Raw genomic sequence first — 21,517 nt, forward strand, 5'->3', positions numbered from 1 at the left:
GCCGCCGCCCCCGGGGCGCGAGTCCGCCGCCCGCCGCCCGGGCCCCCGGCGAGGGGCGGGGGCCGCCCGGAGCCCGCTCCGGACCTGCCCGCCGCCGCCTCCCGCGTCCCGGGAAGGTCGCCCCCGTGCTCCCCGCCGAGCCGCTCCGGGAGCCCCGCGGCGACGAGGTGAGAGCCGGGGGGAGGGGGGGGCGGGCAGGGAGGGAGGGGACGCCCGCCGTGGAATGTGCCGGCCTGGGGGCGGGGAGCCGGGGTCCCCGGCCGGCCGCGAGAGCCGCGGTCATGTGCTGTTTGTCCCGCGGAGGCGCAGAGAGGTGCCAGGCCCGGGGCGGCCGTCGGGCGGCGGGCCGGGAGCGCCGGGTCCGCGTGGCCGCGCCGACAGGCCGGGACGGGGCCCTGCGAGGGGATGGCCGGGCGGGGCGAGGCGCAGGTGCCCCGGCGGGGCCCCGAGCCCGCGCCCACCCGCAGCCTTGCCCCATCCGCCGCGACGGCGCGGCCGTGGCGGTTCCCTGTCGTCGCCCCTTCCCTGCCCGGCGCAGGGTCTAGGGGGTCAGGGTTGCGCTTCCTGAGACAGCCTCTGTGATTTGAGCTACTCCCTTCCTGTCCTGGGGCAGACCGGCCCTCTCCCCCTTTCCCATGCCCTGCCCAGGAAGGGCTGCGGGAGGTGAGGCCCAGCAGGACAGGGGTTCGGGGCCCCAGCATCCCGGCCCGGCTTCACAACCCTCCACCCTCCTGTCCGTGGGCGTGGGCTGCTCAGCCTCTCCTCCCAGGGTGTGAGCACTAGGTCACCCACATTCCTGGGCTCCAGCCTGGCACCTTCCCCAGGGCGGTGGACGCCATAGCGCTAGCCCCAGCCTGGGGCCCGGACATACCTGTTTCCTCTTGGGGGAGACCCCAGCCCTTCTTCCTCCCCCAATAAACACGCAGGTATTTCACCGGGGTCCCCCAACAGAAGAGCCCCCGGGGGGTTGGTGTGATGGATACAGGATGACCCCACCCTCCCCTGCCCATTGTCCTGGATCCTGAGGAGGAAGTGCTGGGGGGCTGGGCGAGGGGTTTGGGGCCCCCTGGCCGGGCCTGTGGATCCCAGTCCTGGGCTCTACCTCCAGCCCTTGGACTTTGCCCAGTGGCAATTCCTGCCTGTGTGGAGCTTGTGGGCTCTAGGTGGGAGCTGGTTTCTGCTTCTTGGCTGACCCTGTGGGGGAATTTTAGGGCAGCTTTTATATTTGGGGTTTTCCTTCTTGTCTCTTCTGGGCTCCCACTTTGTGCTTTTGCCCCAGACCTCCCCTCCCTGTCTCACATTTCTGTGTTTCTTCTGTGGCCCCTTCCATTATTTCTTTCGTAGCATGAGCTGGATCTGGTCTCCTCTCTCCTATCTCCCCTTTTCTTGGTGTCTGTGACTTTGTGCCATTTCTCTGCCCCTCTTCCTGCCGCCTTCAGTGTCTCTGCCTATGTGTCCCTCTCTCTGAACCACCCTCTGTCCAGCCCCTCTCTCTCTCTCTCTCTCTCCTCTGTCTGGACGTTCAGTACACTTGTGACTGACGAGGAATAAAAATATCACGGTCCCTGCCCTTGGATTCACATTGCATTCAGCCACTGCGGCGGGACATCGTCCTTGCCTTTCCTAACGTGACCCCCTGCCCCTGACCTCCGGCCGTGGAGCCCCTGACACACCGCTGGAGCCACAGACATAGCTCCTAACCACTCTTCCCCCACAACCAGGGTTTCCCCCACAGCCCCAGCTGGTGTGGCCAGGCCCCAAGTATAGGATGGGGCTTCCCCTACGAGGGCCGGTGGGAGCCAGAGCTGATACAGCCCCCCCTGGTCTGGGGCCGGGACACCAGGTAACTCTTGGATGATGGCCCAGGTCCCTGTGAGCTGGGATATGGCCGGGGAGAGAGGCAGGAACACCTTCGGGAGTCCCCGAGGAGAGTGACATTGGGGAGGAGGGCCAGAGACTAGGAACTAGGTCCTCGGGGGTGCTGGGGAGCTGGGGAAGTGGCTGGAGAGACTGGTTCCTAGGAGAAGACGGGTCACAGAGGTCTGGGTCCCCCCCAGCGGCTCTGACCACCTTTTCCTTCTCTGTCCTCCAGCTGAGGAGGGTGAGAGTATCTGCAGCCATGGCTGGCGCCTCGGTGAAAGTGGCAGTGAGGGTCCGGCCCTTCAACGCCCGTGAGACCAGCCAGGATGCCAAGTGTGTGGTCAGCATGCAGGGCAACACCACCTGTGAGTGCGTCCCCCGGGGCCTGGCTGGGCACAGGCAGGGCAGGCGGGCCCACCACGCTGGCCTGTCCTGCTGGGCCGAACCAGGGGAGCAGGTGCTAGGCGAAAGGGCGGGGGCAGGCTGGCCTTTCCATGCTCCCAGTCCCTGGGAGGGGGAATGTTGGCCTGGAGCCCTCCATTGCCCAATCGGGAGCCTGCCGGTGGGGGGCGGGTCCTGGGAAGCCAAAATTAGCCTTGGTGGCTGGAGGGGGTGGGGAGTATTAAAGGGGAGAGATGAAGCAGGGCAGAGGTGGGGAGTGGGCAGAAGTTGGGAGTCCCTGACCTTGGCCTTCCGCTCTTTCCTTCTGCCGCCTCAGCCATCATCAATCCCAAACAGGGCAAGGATGCCCCCAAAAGCTTCACTTTTGACTACTCCTACTGGTCACACACTTCGGTGAGGCTGTCAGGGTGGGGGAAGAGCTAAGCAAAGAGGGAAGGGGATTTAGGTCCTGGGGAGGGGGCGCTGCTGGGAAATAGGGCCTCCATGACATGGGTCGGGACCGGGTTGGGAGAACCAGGATCCCGGGTGGGGACGGGTAGGACCCGTAGGCTGTGACCGGGACCCGGATGGGGGAGGGAGAGTCTCTCAGGATAACTGGGTCAGGTAGGAGCCTGCATGGGATCCTGTCACAGGTGATTAGGCCCACGGATGGGGTTTGCCGGGGGCACATAGGGCCTGTGGGCCGTCATCAGATAGGAGCAAGACTCTTGGGGCCCGGACGCTACAGACAAAATCATTTAGAGCTCCTGTCTTTCCCGCCCCCGCTCCACCTAGGCTGAGGACCCCCAGTTTGCGTCTCAGCAACAGGTGTATCGGGACATCGGCGAGGAGATGCTGCTTCACGCCTTCGAGGGCTACAACGTGTGCATCTTTGCCTATGGGCAGACCGGGGCCGGCAAGTCCTACACCATGATGGGGCGGCAGGAGCCGGGCCAGCAGGGCATCGTGCCCCAGGTGTGCACGGGACCCGGCGGGGCAGAGGGGACGTAGGGCATCGTGCCCCAGGTGCGCACGGGGCGGGAGGGCAGCCAGGCCGGGAGCGTCTCCAGCTGCCCCGGGCGGGGAGGAAGGACAGGGGCCTGAGGATTAGGGAGCAGAGACCTGGCTCTCTGAGGCTGTTAGGGAACGTGACAGGGATAGCGGTTGGCTGCTACGTGGACTTTGGGGCCCTTTGGGGAGGGGTCTTTGCCCCCCTAGAAGCAAGAAAGCTTAGTGACAAGAGCCGAGCTTTGGTGTCAGAGAAGCCTGGGTTTGAACCCCGGTTCCACCACGTGCTGCAAATTCATTTTGTCTCGCCGTCATTTACAAGCACAGTTGCCCTGCAGACGTGTGGACTGTAGGCAAAGGGTTGACCGTAGAGACAGCCGGTTGTGGGTAACTGGAAACGGACCGTAATCCTTCCTGACTGTGCAGCACGGGAGCCTTGTTTGGGGGTGTGGTGTTAGGACACCTGCGTTGGCTTCCTGGCTCCCTGAATACTACTTTGTGACCCCGGGCAAGCATGAAGCTCTCTGAGGTGGTTTTCCTGTCTGTGAAATGGGAACACCCCCTCCCTCAGGGCTATGGTGAGGGTTAGAGCTGCTTGGGACAGGGCCTGGGGGAGGGGGGGGTGCGCCGTGAACAGCAGCTTCTCTGTGTCCGCTTCCAGCTCTGCGAGGACCTCTTCTCTCGTGTTAATAAGAACCAGAGTGCTCAGCTGTCCTATTCTGTGGAGGTAAGCCTGGGTCTCGGCGGGGCACGGGGAGGGCACGGCGGCCCTGGGCTGGGATAAGATCAAGGGCCGTCTCCGGAGTCAGGCCGCCTAGGGTCCACTCTCGGCTCTCCCCGCCGTTAGCAGTGGCTTCGGGCAAGCGATTTCGTGTCCCGGCCCCTGAGTGTGTTCGCTCCTGCGGTGATAAAGACCGGCCGGCCCCTCCGAGGGCTGCTGGATCGGTGAGCCCGCGTGTGCGGAGCGCCTAGCGCCGAGTCTGGGCATCACGAACGCTCGGGGTCCTCCAGCCACAGTCGCCCGTGTCACGTCCAGGGGAGCGAAGGGTGAGTCTTGTCGTCGGTATTTTCGCTACCTTTCTCACCTCCTGTGTGTTTCTGTCGCTCAGGTGAGCTACATGGAGATCTACTGTGAGCGGGTACGAGACCTCCTGAACCCCAAGAGTCGGGGCGCTCTGCGGGTCCGGGAGCACCCCATCCTGGGCCCCTACGTGCAGGACCTGTCTAAGTTGGCCGTGACCTCCTACGCGGACATCGCCGACCTCATGGACTGTGGAAATAAGGCTCGGTGAGGCGGGCTGACGAGCGCGGGGAGGGGGAGCCAGCGTCGGGCAGGCGAGAGGCCGATGCGGTGACCGCTCCCTTCCCCACCCAGGACCGTGGCCGCCACCAACATGAACGAGACCAGCAGCCGCTCGCACGCTGTCTTCACCATCGTCTTCACGCAGCGCTGCCACGACCAGCTCACCGGGCTAGACTCCGAGAAGGTGGTCTTCCTGCCTCCCTCGCTGCCCCCCTCCCCGTTCCCTCGCCGGGCGGCACCCAGATCTGCCCACCCCTAGCCCCCTCGGCCCCCTGGCCCCCTTACCTCCGGCCCTCTCCTCTGACCCCAGGTCAGTAAGATCAGTTTGGTGGACCTTGCCGGCAGCGAGCGGGCCGACTCCTCGGGGGCCCGGGGCATGCGCCTGAAGGTGAGGGGGCTTCGGAGGGAAGCTTAGGGTCAGTGCTGGGGGCTGCGGGTGGGGGTCTCTGGCCGGGGAGGGGCGGGGGGATGTGGATGGTGTCGGGGACGAGGGCCTCATTCCCACGCTCCTCGTCCCTTTCCAGGAAGGGGCCAACATCAATAAGTCCCTGACCACGCTGGGGAAGGTGATCTCGGCCCTGGCGGATCTGGTAAGAGCTGGGGCTGGGAGAGAAGCGGGTCTGGGACACAGGACAGGGGTGCCCATCCTGACCCCTCCCCCTCCGTCCTCCAGCAGTCCAAGAAGCGGAAGTCGGATTTTATCCCTTACAGGGACTCTGTGCTCACCTGGCTGCTCAAGGAGAACTTGGGTGAGGCCGCCTCTCTCTCTCCGCTGACTCTGCCCCTCCCATCGACCCCTTTGACACGTCTGACGAGTCCCCTTGCCACCCCTAGAATCTCACATCCCCCCCCCCCCCGTTGTCCCCTGACCGTCCCCCCTGCCCCGGAGCATCCTCGGTAGGTTTCCTGATGCTGAGGACCCACAAGCCGGGGGGGCCTCACCGCGGGGCTCCCCGAGACCCCTCCCTGACTGCGGGCTGGCCGCTGGCTCGATCCTCCTCCCACCCGTCTCTGACGGTCGCTGAGATGGCTGGTGTCTCCCCGCCTCTGACCGCCACCGCAGCTAGTGTACAACTCGTAGCTTCACCCTGCCTGGGACAGTGACCCCGCCAGACCCCTGAGGGCACTGAGGCCTGCCCTGACCCCGAGACCCGGTCTGACTTCTCTTAGGGCCTAGGCCAACGACGGCTCTGCCCTGTCCCTTTGCAGGTGGGAACTCCCGCACGGCCATGATCGCAGCCCTGAGCCCTGCAGACATCAATTACGAGGAGACCCTCAGCACCCTCAGGTGGGGCTCCGAGGGAGCTCAGGCCGGCGGTTAGGACCCTGCCCGCCAGACAGGCTGACCAGGATTTAACGGTCAGGGAGAGGGAGGGAAGCAGGCTGGGGGGCGCCCCCGTCTGGGCTGCACCCAGCCCTCCCCGCTCCCCTCCCCGCAGGTACGCTGACCGCACCAAGCAGATCCGCTGCAACGCCGTCATCAACGAGGACCCCAACGCCCGGCTGATCCGTGAGCTGCAGGAGGAGGTGGCCCGGCTGCGGGAGCTGCTCCTGGCTCAGGGGCTGTCCGCCTCCGCCCTGGGAGGTAGGGCTCCAGAGGAGGGCGGCTCACGGTCGCCCCTTGGCCCGCTACATCTCTTGGTGGCTTTCGCCCAGGCCCGAGGCCAGAGGGGGGGCCACCGGCCACGAAGCTCTCTGTGCGCGCAGTGGCACGGATATAGATGTGAAGGGGGACGTCGCGTGCCTTCAGGCGTTTCAGGGAGGGACTGATTCCCCAGGGGCGTCAGGATGTGCGGGGCCCTGGAGAGGCCACTGGGACCGCTAAAGCGAGGGAGCAGGAGCAAAGGGCCAGGCCTGCGTCTGTGGTTCAAGCGGTAAAGCGGTTAGGATGGGCCACGGGGGCACCGGCCCTGATCAACCTTGCAGAACGTGGGGCTTGGCTGGCCGTGAGCCGCGGCCCAGGTTCTACGGCGTAACGCTCAGCCATACTGTTACCCGATGTGTCCTCGTTGGAGGCTGTGTGATCTGTGCTCCACGTCCAGTCCCGGGGGCTCTCTTGCTGCAGGTGGCCGGGGGCTGGGGGCACAGTGAGGAGAGCGGGGTGTCCGTTCTTGGGAAGACGAGAGTCCGGTAGACATGGTGTTTGTTTCCCACATGTGAATGGTCGCGTTGCAGAAGCGAGAGCTGCACAGGCTCTCTTCTCCCGGAAGGCAGACCTAGACACCAGGGCGCATGTGACGTGAGGCGGGTCGCAGCCACGCTGACCTTCTGACGGTGCAGCTCACCCAACGGTGGGAGGAATTGGCTGCCTTGTTCAGTAGTGCCCCTGGAGGGCCACAAGTAGGGACTGAGTACCCATTTGTCACGGCTGCTGTAGGAGAGCTCCCTGCTTGGCAAAGGTTGACCAGATGACCTGTGCGATCCTTATGGGCTGGTCCTCTGCGAGGCCTTCTCTGAGTCTCTGATCTGTCTTTTCTTAGCCTCCTTTGATCTCTGTCTCCTTCCCAGGTCTAAAGGTGGACGAGGGGAGTTCCGGGGGTGCTCTGCCGGCTGTATCGTCCCCCCCTGCCCCAGCGTCAGCCTCACACCCCCCGGCACACAATGGGGAACTGGAACCGTCATGCTCCCCCAGTGCTGAGCCCCAGATTGGGCCTGAGGAGGCCATGGAGAGGCTCCAGGTGGGAAACTGGAGCTGGCCAGGTTGGCGGGGGTGGGGGGGTGGGGGGGGTAGGGGCAGCAGCCACTGGGGGTCTGGTTCTCCAAAGCCAGAGTTGAGGAGGAAGAGGGAGTCCCGGGAGTAGTGTGGCCCCGTGGTGGGTCCTCGTCCCAGACCTCCCCAACCCGTGCCTGTCCCGTGCCCCCAGGAGACAGAGAAGATCATAGCTGAGCTGAACGAGACCTGGGAGGAGAAGCTACGTAAGACAGAAGCTCTGAGGATGGAGAGGTGCGAGTGGCGGGCTGGCAGCCGGGGTCCCGGGGGGCTGGGGTGGGAGGGAAGGTCAGGCCCTGCAGGGAAGGGGTGCACGGTCACGGTCACGTGTCTCTTTGCCTCCAGAGAAGCATTGCTGGCCGAGATGGGGGTGGCCGTCCGGGAGGACGGCGGAACTGTGGGCGTCTTCTCTCCCAAGAAGGTGAGCGAGGGGTCTGCGGAGGAGGCTCTGCTGGCCGTGGAAGCTCATGGGGTTTGGGGGGTACGAGGCGAGCCCCAACTCGGATCCCTGAGCGTGTCCCTGCGTCGTCTCTGTCCCCACGCCCGCCACCTCCTGTGTGTTGTCAGGCCTCCGTGTGACAGCCTGGGGTGAGGTGCCTTGTTAGGTGCCTGTGGCCGGGGTTCCAGGGTCCCTAGAGGATACTAGGGTCCCTGCCCCTCCGGGGTGTTTTCAAGGGCCGTTTGGAACCTGCGTGTTAACAAACGTAAACCCGCACTGGTACATGAGTTCACGCAGAGCTTGTTTCTGGATTCGCAAATTGTTCTCAGTAGTTACCCCGGGAACAGGGGAGGAGGTGGGAGGTTGGAGGCTGGTTGGGGTCGCGATGTACTCCCTACATATTCTTCTTTACGGCCAAATTTTGTGTCCCGTGCATGTTACTGCTTAGAGAGGCACTGAGAGACGCACCGCGAGAGGGTCGCTGGAAGACGAGCCTGTGGGGAAGAGCCAGGAACAGGCAGCGAACCGTAGGACTGGGGTTGCGAACGTGGCAGGAGGCTTAAGGACGCATCGGTGTAGCGGGAGACGCGTGGAGGCGGTGTCCCGGGGAAGGCGGTCTGGCAGGCGGACGCGCAGGTTGGGGGTGGCCGAGGGGCCAGGCTGGCATCAGGCCGAGCGGCACAGCTGGTGTCTGTTGCACGCCTGCCGTGTGGCGGGTGCTCGAGAGGAGGGAGGGAGGAGAGGCCTTCAGTCGTCTCCGGCCAGCATGGCCCAGGGCCCGCCAGTCAGGGCGAGTGCAGGCTGGAGGCCGCCAGGACGCCTGTGCCGGAGTGCACGGTGAAGGGCGTCGTGGAGGCCCGTTCGAGCGAGCGGGAACTTCGGTCCTTCCGGGGAGTCAGCCTCGTGTGTCTGGGCCGCGGTCTGAAGTTTGGAGGCTCAGGCCCCGGTCAGGTGTGCCGTGCTCAGAGCCGCCTGGAAGCGGTTCTGGGTTATTGGAAGGAGGCTCCTCCCGATCGATGAGGTCACGGCCGTCCGGGAGACGGAGTCTGGAAGGAGGCAGAGGTGCAACAAGAGGGGAGGGGTTTGCCCGGCCTGGGGCACAGCCGGGGAGCGAGAGAGCCGTGGCGGGGGTGCTGGGGCCTGTCCGGGGCTGGGCACTCAGGGTCCCTCTGTAGCCTCTCTCTGGGACACAGGACCACAGGTGGCTCTCTGTGTGGTCTACAGCCACACGGGGGTGCTGGGGGCCTGGGACGCTTCCACTGCGGGTGCGGCGTTAGAGAGATAGAGGGGTGCGCGTTTCTTTCTTAGAGGGCTTCCGGCTGCGTGGAGATGCCTTCTGCTAAGGTCCAGGGACCAGCGGACGGGGTCTTGTTTTCAGTCCTCGTAAGGGGACCACGCACGCAAGGCCCGCCCCGTCCTCCGTTCCTCCCGTGTCATCCAGAGGTGGTCCGTGCACGTACAGGCGTGTGGCACAGTTTTGCGCTGTGCACACACACAGCCTGTCTCCGGAACAGCCGCGGTTCCACGCCTGATGCTTCTCGTGTCATAGCGTGTGCGCGCTCTGTCTGTTCGTTTTCGTGGTGCCAGAATGTTCGCGTGGACGCGGAATCATTGATTTAACCGGCTTCCTGCTGATGGGCGTTGAAGCTGTTTCCTGTTCTTTGACAGCACAAGCGGTGTTTCGGTGTGTGGCCTTACGGGAAAGGTTTATCGTTTCCAGAACAAGTTCTTGGAGTGCAGATTTGGAGTCGGACGGTAGCCGTGTAGGATTTCCACGTATTTCTCCGGAGTGCCTTCCGAAGATTATAGCCGGGTCACTTTGTACTCCCCAGGGCAGTGCAAGAGAGCCGAGTCCCCTCACCCTTTTCAGCTTTTGGTCTTTGCTGGTCTCACTGGAGACAAAGGTGTCTCAGGGTACATTTCTGTTGCACTTGCTTTGCGTGGAGAGTCCTCACGTGAACGGGCGTGCGTGTTTCAGAAGGAGGGGTGGCTGGATCTGGGGAAAACGGGTTTGGTGGGGGCGGCTCCAACCTGGGAGTGCCCCCGTGCGGATCGGGTCCTGCGGGAGAAGCTGGTTTGTCTCCGAGAGGGCTTAGAGCCGGAGGGAAGGCCCCCTTTTCCTGGGCTCCAGTCGTCAGGCCCAGGGACCTCTGCCATCAGTGATTTTCCAACCTGGCTGGGAGCTTCCGTCACGGGGGCCGAGGGGGTGGGCAGGACCAGACTCTGGGCCCTCCTCCCCAGCCTCGGCCCCAGCGTCTCCTGCTTATCTGCTGGACGTGTTAGGCTTTCAGGTACGGTTTCGTTTGAACAAAGGGTTCCAGGGCTGAACAAAGATTGAAAAGCACTGCCCTAAATCGTGTCCGCTCTCCCGAGGGATGGACCGCTTTCTGCTTCCAGAGCCCATTGGCGTTTGCCATTCCTGGAGCAGGGCTGAGGCTGCATCGAGGGAGGGCGAGAGCATCCCTGGGGACCAGAGGAGGGTTGCAGCTGTGATGGTTGGGTGCCCAGGTTGGGGCACACACATGGACACACGTACCCACCGTGGACATCGCAGGGGCGCTCTGTTCAGGGGGCTCCCGGAGAACCATGGCCGGTTCCCCTCACCCTGCACTTTCTTGACTCAGGGCTTTCGTCCTGACCCCTCCTTTCACCTGGAACTCTCTTCCTTCCACTGTCCACGTCCTCCTCGTGCTCAGGGACGCGCTGTCATGCTATCCTTGTAGTTCTTCTTTGGTCCTTCTTGCGAGCCCCTCCCTGAGGTGGTGGCACTCAGCTCCGGGGGACAGAGGGGCCAATGAACGAGTGACCTGAGGGAGGGTGTGGAAAGGTCAGAGACCACTGTAGGACATCTGTTTCCCACTTGTGGTGTTTTCTTGCCAGTGACTCTGATGGCCCTACTAATGACAGCAGCGGCTGGTGGGGACTTGTCCCTGAGTCCCCAGCACTCTGCCAGGGTCTTGCACATAGAAAGCTCGCAGTAGATCCTTGTAGAACTCGGGCAGAGCATCTTGTGTTGGGGCAGAAGGCTTAAGGAAGCTTCGTGGAGGAAGTGGCATTTGAGACCGATCTTGAGGGGCAGGAAGTGAATGACTTTGACAGGTAGGGGTGGGGTCGGCAGCAAGGCTGTTCCAGGCAAGGAGACCTGGGAGCAGCCCAGGAGGGTGGCCAGAGGTGCAGGGGACCTGCTTCTGGAAGGGTGTTTGGATAAATAGGCTGGGGCACTGATGAGGAGAGCCAGGGGACCAGCATAAAGTCAGGTGGCCGTGGGCTGCCCACCAGAGTGGCCTGAGTTGTGTGGTGAAGGCAGGAAGCTGGGGACCTGCGCAGAAGGCAGGCCTGGGGCAGGGAGGGCCAAAGGAGGGCAGCAGATGAGAGCCGTCCCTGGGGGTGTGGGGCAGGGCCGTGAGGGGGTGTGGGGGGACCCAGGCCGACTCTCCTGGCTGCCCAGTTACAGCCTGGGGAGGGCGGGGGTGTCGGCAAAGAAACGCCACCCAGAAAAAGTGTTTCTGGGGAAGGGACCGGGCTGGGTTTTCCGTGCAGAGCAGCGTAAGAAGCAGCCAGCCGGGCCGGAGGGATGGACTTCGGGGAGGGAGGCCCCGGCTGGCACCTGCTGCAGGGACCCCGGCCCCAGCGAAGCGGGAGTCTGTCTGAGAATCGGCTGTGTTGGTTTCACCCGCTTTTGAATCGAGCTGACGCTTTCCGTTCTTTGGTTGTAAGAGTCGCCCGTGTTCCTAAGACACGCGAGCTGGAAGGCACATGGGGAGCCCGACCCCTCACCCCGTGCCCACTTGTGCTCTCCAGAAGGGGCAGGATACGTTTTGAAGGAAGAAATGAGGCGGGGACAGGGTGTGCAGGGAAGGCAGAGGCGGGGCAGGTGATTCCCCAGGTTTCTGCCGGGGGGGACGGTCGGGTGGGCCGTGGGAGGTGGGAGGGGTACACGGGTGGGCACCTGGGCCCCTTGTGTGTGTGGAGAGGTGGCTCGTGGTGTCCTGCGGTGACCTGTACCTGGGGGTCGGGCGGCTGGGGGAGCTCCCCGAGTGGGGGCGGTGCTGGAACCTGGGGGGACGTTGCCGAAGCTCCCTCCCGCTCCCCTGACCGCTCCCCTTCTCCCTCAGACCCCCCACCTGGTGAACCTGAACGAAGACCCTCTAATGTCCGAATGTCTGCTGTACCACATCAAGGACGGCATCACCAGGTAGCGTTCGCCCCGCAGTCTCCGGGGCCGCCTCTCCTTTTGGGGTGTGGCTGCAGACAGATGGCCACGCTGATGACTCCCTTCCCTGGTGACCTTCCTGGAGACACCCCAGGTCTCAGGACAGCTACCTGCACGGCCCAGGTCGCCCTCCAGGCTTCCCGAGAAGGTGTGAGCCTGGTTGCCCAGCGGCCGTGCCCTGCACCCACCACTTCGGGACGGGGACGGGCCTCGTTTGTGGGGATAGATCCCGATTTACTGGGGCACAAGGGGGGGCGGAAAGCTCCGATTGCCACCTTCTCAGCCCCTGGTGGTGTTTGTTACCTTGGCCTCCCCTGGTGCACCCTGCCTCGCAAAGGGAGACGGGAAGCACGGCTTCGTGTTGCCGAGAGTGCCCACGCGGCAGGGGGTTCGCGGGTGGCTCTGACCAAGCCCTGGGGCTCGGGGCCTCGGAGGTCACCTCCTGCAGTCAGTCAGAGGGGTGAGGATGTCCCCTCCCCCAACATAAGCATTACGGCTGATGATCGTGGGTAGGAAGTGAGCCCTCGGGCGACCAGCCCCGGGGACAGGTGGGAGGCCCGTGCTGAGGGTGCCCGCCACACTTCCGGCTCCCTTCCCCCTTGCCACGTGACCCGTGGGTAGGACCCGGGCTTTGGAATCAGGCAGGTCCCGTCTCGATCCCAGCGTCCCCCCGGGCAGGCTATGTGACCTTGGGCAGGTGGCTTTATCTTTCTGAGCCTCGGCCTCCTTCTCCGTGAACCGGGAATGACCGCTTGGCTCACTGAGATGGGCGAGCTTGTGTTCGGAGGGGATGTGGCGGACGTGTGGCACGCGCTCACAAGACGTTGGCCGTTGCCTCCCCAGGGTGGGCCAGGTGGACGTGGACATCAAGCTGACCGGGCAGTTCATCCGGGAGCAGCACTGTGTGTTCCGGAGCATCCCGCAGCCAGACGGAGAAGGTAACAGCTGAGGGGCGAGAGCTCAGTGGCCTGGGTCGGGTCCCCACGCTGGGACTGTGGCCGTGTAAGAGGGGACGTGTCCGTCCTCGGAGCGGCTTCAAGCTCAGGTTAAGCGCTGGGAGAGCGTCCGGGGCCCGGCCGTGTGCACCCGCCCTGGGACCGAGGTCTGCTGCAGCAGGCGGGAGCGGCGGGGTCCCCACGGCAGACACACGACGCTGAAGCGTGCCGGGGGTGGGGGCAGTGAGGTTCTGCTGAAGATGACATCTTGCCCTCGTCCCTGGTCTTGTAGCCTCAGAGAGCACTCTGGTTGTTTCTTACGGAAAGCTGTGTCAGTCTCGGTGGGGTCTCTGAGTTCACGTCCTGCTTCTGTCCAGCTGTGACGGTAGAGGTTTCTGGGAGTTCGCTGGCCCACGTGCCCCTCTGGTTGCAAAACTTCCAGACTTTTAGCCCTAATTCAGCCGTAGCAGTGAAAGCTTTGAGGACTCACAAAAGCTGAGGGTGAAGGTAGCAGCCTGTCTGATATTGCGACAGAACGGTACTTGTGCGTTTCCGGGTGTGTTTTGAGGTCGCCGTTTTGTTCTGGTCCGGTCTTTATTTTTTTTTAATGTTTTATATTATTTTTTGAGACAGACAGGGCATGAGCAGGGGAGGGGCAGAGAGAGAGAGAGAGAGAGAGAGAGAGAAACAGAATCCAAAGCAGGCTCCAGGCTCTGAGCTGTCGGCACAGAGCCCAACGCGGGGCTCGAACCCACGAACCGCAAAATCATGACCTGAGCCGAAGTCGGACGCTCAACCGACTGCGCCACCTAGGCAGGACCACCCCGTCTCTGGTCCAGTCATTTTTTTAAAAGGAATAGTTTGGGTTTACGTGGGCCCGAGTGAAGTCGAGCCCTGGGACTCGGGTAGGGTAGGAGGCAGGGTGCCGTCCACCCGAGCACTCGCGGAGCCTGGAGCCTGGAGCGGTGCGCTGTGCCTCAGGCTCTGAAGGAGGGGCAGGGAGTTGGGGCGCGCACGCTTTTTAAATAAGAAAAGACGCCGCCCTGTGGCTTACAGCTCAGGTTGGACACCTGCCTGGCGGGCCGCACTCTGGTTCAGGGTCTGCAGGTTAATGCAGCGGTTCTGGTCTCATTCAAGTCCTCAGTGGCAGCAGGTGCTTCCGGCGTTGGCGGGCCGCAAGCTGTCGAATCAGTTCAGCCCGGTGACTTACGGCTGAGTTCCTGTTCTGTGGTCGCCTCAAGCCACGTGCTAGGTCACGACCAAACCGTACAAGGCCCGCGGAGCGAGCCCAGCCTTGGGAGCTCAGAGCACGTTTGGGAAGGTGACGGGCAGGCAGGGGGCGGTTGGTTACATAGCAGTGAAAGCAGCCGATGATCCTGTGCCCCAAAGGGTGGGGTCTGTGAAGGTTCAGTCCGATCCGGTCTCTGTTCTTGTGGCGGACTTGGGACTTGAGCAGACAGGCGGAGGGGCGGTGGGCAGCCCAGCCAGAGCCGTGGACGTGGAAGAGCGTTTATCGCTGACCATCCAGCTTGTGCTGTTGCGTTGTCTCACGCAGCTCACGAGTGAGGGACCTGAGGCTCTCGGGGGTCAGGGGACTTGCCCAAGACCCCGCAGCTAGAAGCTGGCGGAGCTGGATTGGGACACTGCTTGGCGGGCTCCAGGGCTGTGCTCTGAGCTCCGCCTGGGTACGGGCGGCTGTGCGTCCGGGAGAAGGCTGGAGCAAAGTCGTCTGCTCGCCCGGCCCCACTGCCCTCCACAATGCCCGTCTCTCCAGCTTTAGATTCTCTGCTCATTGACTTGTCCGACTTACCAGCTGGAAGTGAGCTCTGGGAGAGCGGGGACGTGGTGGTTCTTTCTAACGTTCATTTACTTATTTTGAGAGAGACCGCGCATGCTCATGGGGGTCAGAGAGAGGGAGAGAGAGAATCATCCCAAGCAGGCTGAGCGGAGTTTGGTCTCACAGACCGCGAGATCATGACCTGAGCCGAGATCAGCGGTTGGACGCTCAGCTGATTGAACCGCCAGGCGCCTAGGGATTTGGGTTTTTATCTGCAGTGTATTTCTAAGACCTAAAATAGCGCCGGGCATATAGTGGGGGTGCAAAGCACTCACGGAACGAACGAACGAACGAACGAATGAATTTGGGGCATGGTGGGAAAGGGTAGGGAGAGACTGGTCCCCATTACAGCCACCCCACCCTCTCTGCCACATCCTTCTCTTTCCCGCTGTCACTACCTCCGCTGCCCCGGAGCTGAGTTCCCTGCCTGCTTTCTTCTCCCGCGGCGTCGCGAGCCCCCTCTGCCTTATGTCACTGTTCGCTCTGCTCCCCTTGTCACTGTTGGTGTAAGAACTCAGCTCCATGTAGCGCTTTGTTTTTCTGTCCCTCAACCATCCCGTAAGGGAGGACTTGATCATCCCAGTTTATAGAAGCCGCAGAAGTCAGGCGATCTGCTCAGCATCCCTCAGTGAAGGCGTTGCAGAGCCTTTGGGACACCAGGGTCCCTCGGTGCCAGCGAGGCGCCAGTCCTCGAGGGCAGGAAGCTGCCTCATGCTCGGTGTCCCAGCGAGCAGCAGGCTCCGCGGCTTGTACAGAGGACCGAGGAGCACCCTGACACATGTTGGAGTCCAGTCGGCTCTGTCTTGTCACGTGGACACCGTGCTCTGCGGGCTGTGGCCCGAGAAGAGTAGTCAGGCGGCAGTTTGCGAAGCGCATCAGACGGCAGCGGGCTGGGGGCCTGCGGGAGGGGTCCAGGCTTGGCGCGGGATAGCGTTCGTTGGAAAGGAAGGAGTGGGCATCGGGAAGGCAGAAGTGACAGCCTGCCCGGACGCGAGGGACAAAGCACTCTGAGAATTACTGTCTTGCTGAGCCGCTGCTGGGGAGGTTGGAGGGGGGGCACTAGGGAGCTTCTACAGAGGCTTCTGGAATTGTAGCTGGGGCTCTAACCCTCCTTCTGCTCTTCCTTTCCTGTGCTGCCTGCCACCAGAGGGGCCGTGGCACCCCCGACAGGTACTGGAGGGCGGGCCTGGGGGCGCGTGCATGTCTTTTGGGGGGACTGCAAGATGGGAGTCTGTGAGCATCACCCCCTCCCCCAAGGGCCTAATGCCCCCCCTCCCTCTCTCCCTCTGCTCAGTGGTGGTCACCCTGGAGCCTTGCGAAGGAGCCGAGACCTACGTCAACGGGAGGCTGGTGACCGAGCCCCTGGTGCTGAAGTCAGGTAGAGGAGACCGTGTGCTGCGAGCGCTCCGGGCAGGCTGGGCCAAGAGGGTCCTGGGCAGAGGTTGCCGGGGCAGCACCCGGAAAGAGGAAGGGACTGGGAAGTGAAGAAGAGGGACCCTGCTCCTGGTTTCTCCCATGGCCCTGGGGAAACGGGAAGAGTGCGCATGCTCCTGGCCTCCCTCTGGCTGGCAGGGACCAGTCGGCAGGGGCTCAGACTGCCCTCGGGCTTGGGTGGCCGGAGACCTGGTGGCAGGGCTCCTGGGCTTGTGGGCAAGGCCCGGCTCCCCGTGGGCGCGGGGATGGGTTCGCCGCCGTGGGGAGCGAGCCCACCCTTCTCCGCTCCCGTCTCCAGGGAATAGGATTGTGATGGGCAAGAACCACGTGTTCCGCTTCAATCACCCGGAGCAGGCGCGGCTGGAGCGGGAGCGAGGGGTGCCCCCGCCCCCCGGGCCGCCCTCCGAGCCCGTCGACTGGAACTTCGCCCAGAAGGAGCTGTTGGAGCAGCAGGGCATCGACATCAAGCTGGAGATGGAGAAGAGGTGCGGGGAGGAGTGCTGTCTGGACCGCCCCCCTCCCATTGTCGGGGACCCCACTGCGGTGGCTTCGGAGCCTCATGCTCTTCCCCCCCTGCCCCCCAACCCCCAGGCTGCAGGACCTGGAGAATCAGTACCGGAAAGAGAAGGAGGAGGCTGACCTTCTGCTCGAGCAGCAGCGACTGGTGAGGGCCGGCCAGGGCATGGGGGGGCAGAGAGGTGGTGAGGGCCGGCCGGGCATGGGGGGCAGAGAGGTGGTGAGGGCCGGCCGGGCGCAGGCAGGGTGCATGCAGAGGGGCACGCGGGGGTGGAGGGAGGGAGCATGTGTGCGTAGAGTGTGCGATGGGGGCCAGTGGGGTGCACTGGGGTGCGGAGGCAGGAGACGGACTGGCGGTGCAATAACACAACTCTGCCTTTGGTTCATGCTGTGTGAGCCAGAGTGGGGAGTGGGCACGGGGTCGGCGCGTGGCCGTGGCATTTAGGAGGAGATGGGACCGAAAGGTGACTCGGGGAGCAAGCTGGGTGCAGGGAGTTAGCATCCCTCCCACGTGAGCAGGGCTTCCTGGACTCGACCTTTGTGATTTTCACGCATCCAAGTACTGTTTGTGGTCTGAGACTGTTCTTTAAGCGGGCCTGCCCTTAGCGCGGCCCCGTGTGCGGACCCCCCCGCACTCGGCACCGCCGCAGCTCCGCTCGCGGGGCTCCCTGCCCGTCACTGTTCCGCGGGCGCGCGGGTTTGCGGGGAGACGCTAGGGTCAGCGGTCCAGACGGGGCGTCTCTGGGGTCGCGGGGCCCGGCGGGCCCTGGGGTGTCCTGAGCCCCCTCCCCGTTCTGTGTGTGTGGCCCCAGTACGCGGACTCGGACAGCGGGGACGACTCGGACAAGCGCTCGTGCGAGGAGAGCTGGCGGCTCATCTCGTCCCTGCGAGAGCGGCTGCCCCCGACCACCGTGCAGACCATCGTGAGGCGCTGCGGCCTGCCCAGCAGCGGCAAGCGCCGGGCCCCGCGGAGGGTGTACCAGATCCCCCAGCGGCGGCGGCTGCAGGGCAAGGACCCGCGCTGGGCCACCATGGCCGATCTGAAGATGCAGGCGGTGAAGGAGATCTGCTACGAGGTGGCCCTGGCCGACTTCCGCCACGGCCGCGCCGAGATCGAGGCCCTGGCCGCCCTGAAGATGCGGGAGCTGTGCCGCACGTACGGCAAGCCCGAGGGCCCCGGGGACGCCTGGAGGGCCGTGGCCCGCGACGTCTGGGACACGGTGGGCGAGGAGGAAGGCGGCGGCGGCGGCGAGGAGGGGGCCCGCGGGGCGGAGGTGGAGGACCTCCGCGCGCACATCGACAAGCTGACGGGGATCCTGCAGGAGGTGAAATTGCAGAACAGCAGCAAAGACCGGGAGCTGCAGGCCCTGAGGGACCGCATGCTGCGCATGGAGAGGGTCATTCCCCTGGCGCAGGTGCGAAGGGGAGGCCGTTCGGGTCCTCCCAACACCCCTCCCCCCAGCAGCCCCAGCCCCCCACTCGAGGGCCCCCCTTCCTGCCCCTCCTGGCGCATTCCAGGGCGCTAACGGAAAATGCAGATTGCTGCCCCCCCCCCGTCGTTCGTTGCTGGTGACTCCGCATTTGTAAGGAGTCCCCGGATGTTTCAGCAGCTCCCCGCACCCCCTCCCCCATTCGGTCCTGACCGCAGCCCCGCCAGCGGCGGTGGGGTCACCGGGCCCGTTTCTGCTGGCTTTTGCCCGACGAGTTAATCTGTGTCTTCCGTGGGCCAGCCTTCGCGCCGGGCGCCCGGGTTACTGGCCGCAGACACGCCGTGCTCTTCCTGCTTGCCCTCTGGGGGCGCAGGACGGGCAGGCAGCCCTCGGCCGGCCGGGGTTATTGGCGGCTTACCGCCCCCACCCGCCCTGCACGTCCAGCCCCAGCAGCTGCTCCTTGACCTTGCTGTGCACCTACCGCCTGGAGGCCGTTGCGCCTGGAGCGCCTTCCGCTCACCTCCTTCAGGCGTTTACTTCGGCGATAGCCGATAGCCTCCCGGTGGATGGGTCCCTGCCGTGGCCACCTTCACCCTGGCCCCACCCCCTGCCTGGCTCTGCTCTTTATCCCGGTATACGTGTTTTGATAAAGCACATCATTGAATACATCACATTTGCTTTTATGTAATGTACCCGACGTATATCGATACAAATATTCTACTTTTAAAAAGTTAACTTGAGGGAGAGAGCACGAGCAAGCGGGGGAGGGGCACAGGGCGAGAAGAGAGAAGCCTAAGCAGGTTCCGTGCTCAGCGGCGGAACCTGGGCTCGAGCCCACAACCCTGGGATCATGACCTGAGTGGAAGTCAAGAGTCAGATGTTCAGCTGAGCCATCCAGGCGCCCCTAAACATGCTCTTCTATTTAACTTCTTATTGAAGCATAATCTCTGTACCATTCCACGGTTTTTCTCATGGATGGATCAGCTGTCTCTCTCCCTTAGATGATGGCAGGTATCACTGACCTTGTATTCCCAGGGCACAGAAGGTATCGGCAGGACTTACCGAGTGCCCACCGGGCGCGGGGCATGGCTCTATTCACCCCGCGGTGGAATCGCTGAACTCTTACAGCCGCCCCCGCGGTGGGTGCCGTTACTGAAGGGCTCTTGCACAGGAGGGGCCTGGGTGCGGAGGCAGGGACAGAAGTGGCAGGCCAGGAAGGGTCTTAGGTCACTCGTCCCCCACCCCCACACAGGCCTGTGCCCTTAAGCCACTGTCCCGGCCCCCTTGTCTCCACGCTCCTCTGGGGCCCCCCTGAAGTCTGTGCTCACCGCCCTTCTACCCTCTGCCCCTCTCTTCCTCCCAGGACCACGAGGATGAGAACGAAGAGGCCGGGGAGGCCGCCTGGGCGGCGCCGCCGGCGTCAGAGGCGGTGGAGGAGGAGGCCCCCGGCGAGCGCGCGGCCCCGCCGCGGCCCCCCTCGCCGCCCCTGTCCAGCTGGGAGCGGGTGTCGCGGCTCATGGAGGAGGACCCCGCCTTCCGCCGCGGCCGCCTTCGCTGGCTCAAGCAGGAGCAGTTGCGGCTGCAGGGACTGCAGGGCGCGGGCGGCCGGGGCGGGGGGCTGCGCAGGCCCCCCGCCCGCTTCGTGCCCCCTCACGACTGCAAGCTGCGCTTCCCTTTCAAGAGCAACCCGCAGCACCGGGAGTCCTGGCCGGGGGCCGGGGAGGCCGCCCCCGCACCCCAAGCTCCCGAGGAGGTGGCGCCCCCTCCGGCCGCCCCCGCGCGCCGGCCCCCTAGTCCCCGGAGGTCCCACCGGCCCCGCAGGAACTCCCTGGACGGAGGCGGCCGCTCCCGGGGAGGGGGCTCCGCGCAGCCCGAACCCCAGCACTTCCAGCCTAAGAAGCACAACTATTACCCCCAGCAGCCCCAGCCGTACCCCGCGCAGCGGCCCCCGGGGCCCCGCTACCCCCCGTACACCACTCCCCCGCGGATGAGGCGGCAGCGCTCGGCCCCCGACCTCAAGGAGAGCGGGGCGGCCGTGTGAGCGCCCCGACGGCCGGGGCCGGAGCAGAGCAGATGCCGGAGCCGCCGCTTTCCCGGGAGCCCCGGGCAGGGAGGCGACAGGTGGGCGAGAAGGTCCGAGTAGGTGATGGACGGCGTGGCAGAGGCTGGGCCGGAGGCCGCAGGAAGGAAGCGCGCACGGAGTTGCCGGGAGCAAACCAAAGTGAAGGAAGAGAGGGTGGGGGCTGCCTCGGGGCGCCCCTTGCAGAGGGGGGGGGTCCCACAAATGCTGCTAGGGGTGGGGTGGGGGTAGGGGTGCCGCGTAGCCAGTGTTTGACTTTCTTTTCAAGTGGGGACACTGGGGGGGGGGGGGGGGGGGGGGGGGAGGACCCAGGGGGAGGCGAGTTCTCTTCCCTGCCCCGACTGTCTGTCTGTCTGTCTGTCTGTGGTGGGCTTCTGTTTCCAGGGAGGTGAGGTGTGGCCGACCGGAAGTCATTCCCCTCCCCTTCCGGGCCTCCTGCTATATTTGGGGGCCCTGTCTGGATTCTGGTTTGGCTGGGGTCCCACGAGGGTGTGGGACCCTTCAATAAAGGATAGCAAACAGAGCCGGTGCTGGTTTGGTCTGGCTTTAAACAGAGGGGTAGGTGATCCAAGGAAAATGCACAGATCCTAAGTTTTACCTAGGTGTGCACCCTGGGAATCCTCACCCACATCAAGATACAAAAGCGGTCGTCTTGGATTCTTGAACGATCTGCCCCGTGACTCTCCCTTCAGGGTGCCGAACCCAGTCCTGATTTCCCTCCCTCCATTTTGGCTCACCTGGCGCCTCCCTTTCTGCCCCCCCCCCCCCACGGGGCGTGTGGTCACCGACAGAGGAGAGCGGGAGGGATGAGGGCAGGGAGAGGGGGACCCACCTGTCCGTTGCTAACAGGACTTGCAGGATTTGGGGGCAAGGCGGGGTTCAGCTCCACCCAGCCCCTCGCCGTTTGAAAGGTCTTCTGCAGAGCGAGAATTCCCCCCGGGTTCTGTTCTCTTGGACTTTGGAATGTTGATCAAGCCCACTGCACCCACCTGCTTATTTTCTTCCCATCTGTGATCCCTGCCTTGGGCCAGGGCGCGTCCCGCATCCCAAGAAGCCTGGTGTCTTGAGACTGTAGCAGGAGGATGCTGCTTGCTCGCTTTCGTGTCCTGGCCTGGAGGAACGAGGTTAAATCGAATCCCTGCCCTGCCTGCACCTTGCCAAACTCCGGAATCTTCCCGTTCTCAGGAAAACACCTCCCCCGTTTGAAACTGTGAGCTGTTTGCCCACAGCTTCCTGATGTCAGTCTCCAGACACTAGCGGCCAAAACCATAGACACGATCCCCAACTGCAGCCAAAACCACGGCCCTGGGCAAGGGTACGATCGTGTTTACTCTGGGTTTCCACGCCCTGGTGCTGGCTACCTTCATTTTG

The 21,517-nt window shown here is 64.1% G+C and overlaps 1 protein-coding gene across 2 annotated transcripts; it reads left to right on the plus strand.

Moving 5' to 3' along the window:
* The first annotated feature begins 18 nt into the window (after window positions 1–18).
* KIF1C (kinesin family member 1C) lies at window positions 19–20,669 on the plus strand. 2 transcript variants are annotated; one of them, XM_049637161.1, is made up of 23 exons: window positions 19–167; window positions 1,722–1,843; window positions 2,093–2,225; window positions 2,579–2,655; window positions 3,037–3,216; window positions 3,911–3,976; window positions 4,359–4,537; window positions 4,625–4,736; window positions 4,863–4,940; window positions 5,077–5,142; window positions 5,226–5,301; window positions 5,762–5,840; window positions 5,992–6,137; window positions 7,061–7,230; window positions 7,417–7,496; window positions 7,608–7,683; window positions 11,817–11,896; window positions 12,758–12,852; window positions 15,981–16,064; window positions 16,419–16,605; window positions 16,712–16,784; window positions 17,449–18,051; window positions 19,430–20,669. In XM_049637161.1, the coding sequence occupies exons 2-23, from the start codon at window positions 1,769–1,771 to the stop codon at window positions 20,105–20,107; spliced, it is 3,393 nt and encodes a 1,130-aa protein (XP_049493118.1). In that variant the 5' UTR covers window positions 19–167; window positions 1,722–1,768; the 3' UTR covers window positions 20,108–20,669. The 2 variants fall into 2 exon arrangements, with proteins under 2 accessions (XP_049493118.1, XP_049493119.1); XM_049637162.1 differs by having other exon boundaries at window positions 5,229–5,301.
* The last annotated feature ends 848 nt before the right edge of the window (window positions 20,670–21,517 follow it).

This window comes from Panthera uncia, chromosome E1 (assembly GCF_023721935.1).
Source record: "Panthera uncia isolate 11264 chromosome E1, Puncia_PCG_1.0, whole genome shotgun sequence".
Taxonomy (NCBI): Eukaryota; Metazoa; Chordata; class Mammalia; order Carnivora; family Felidae; genus Panthera; species Panthera uncia.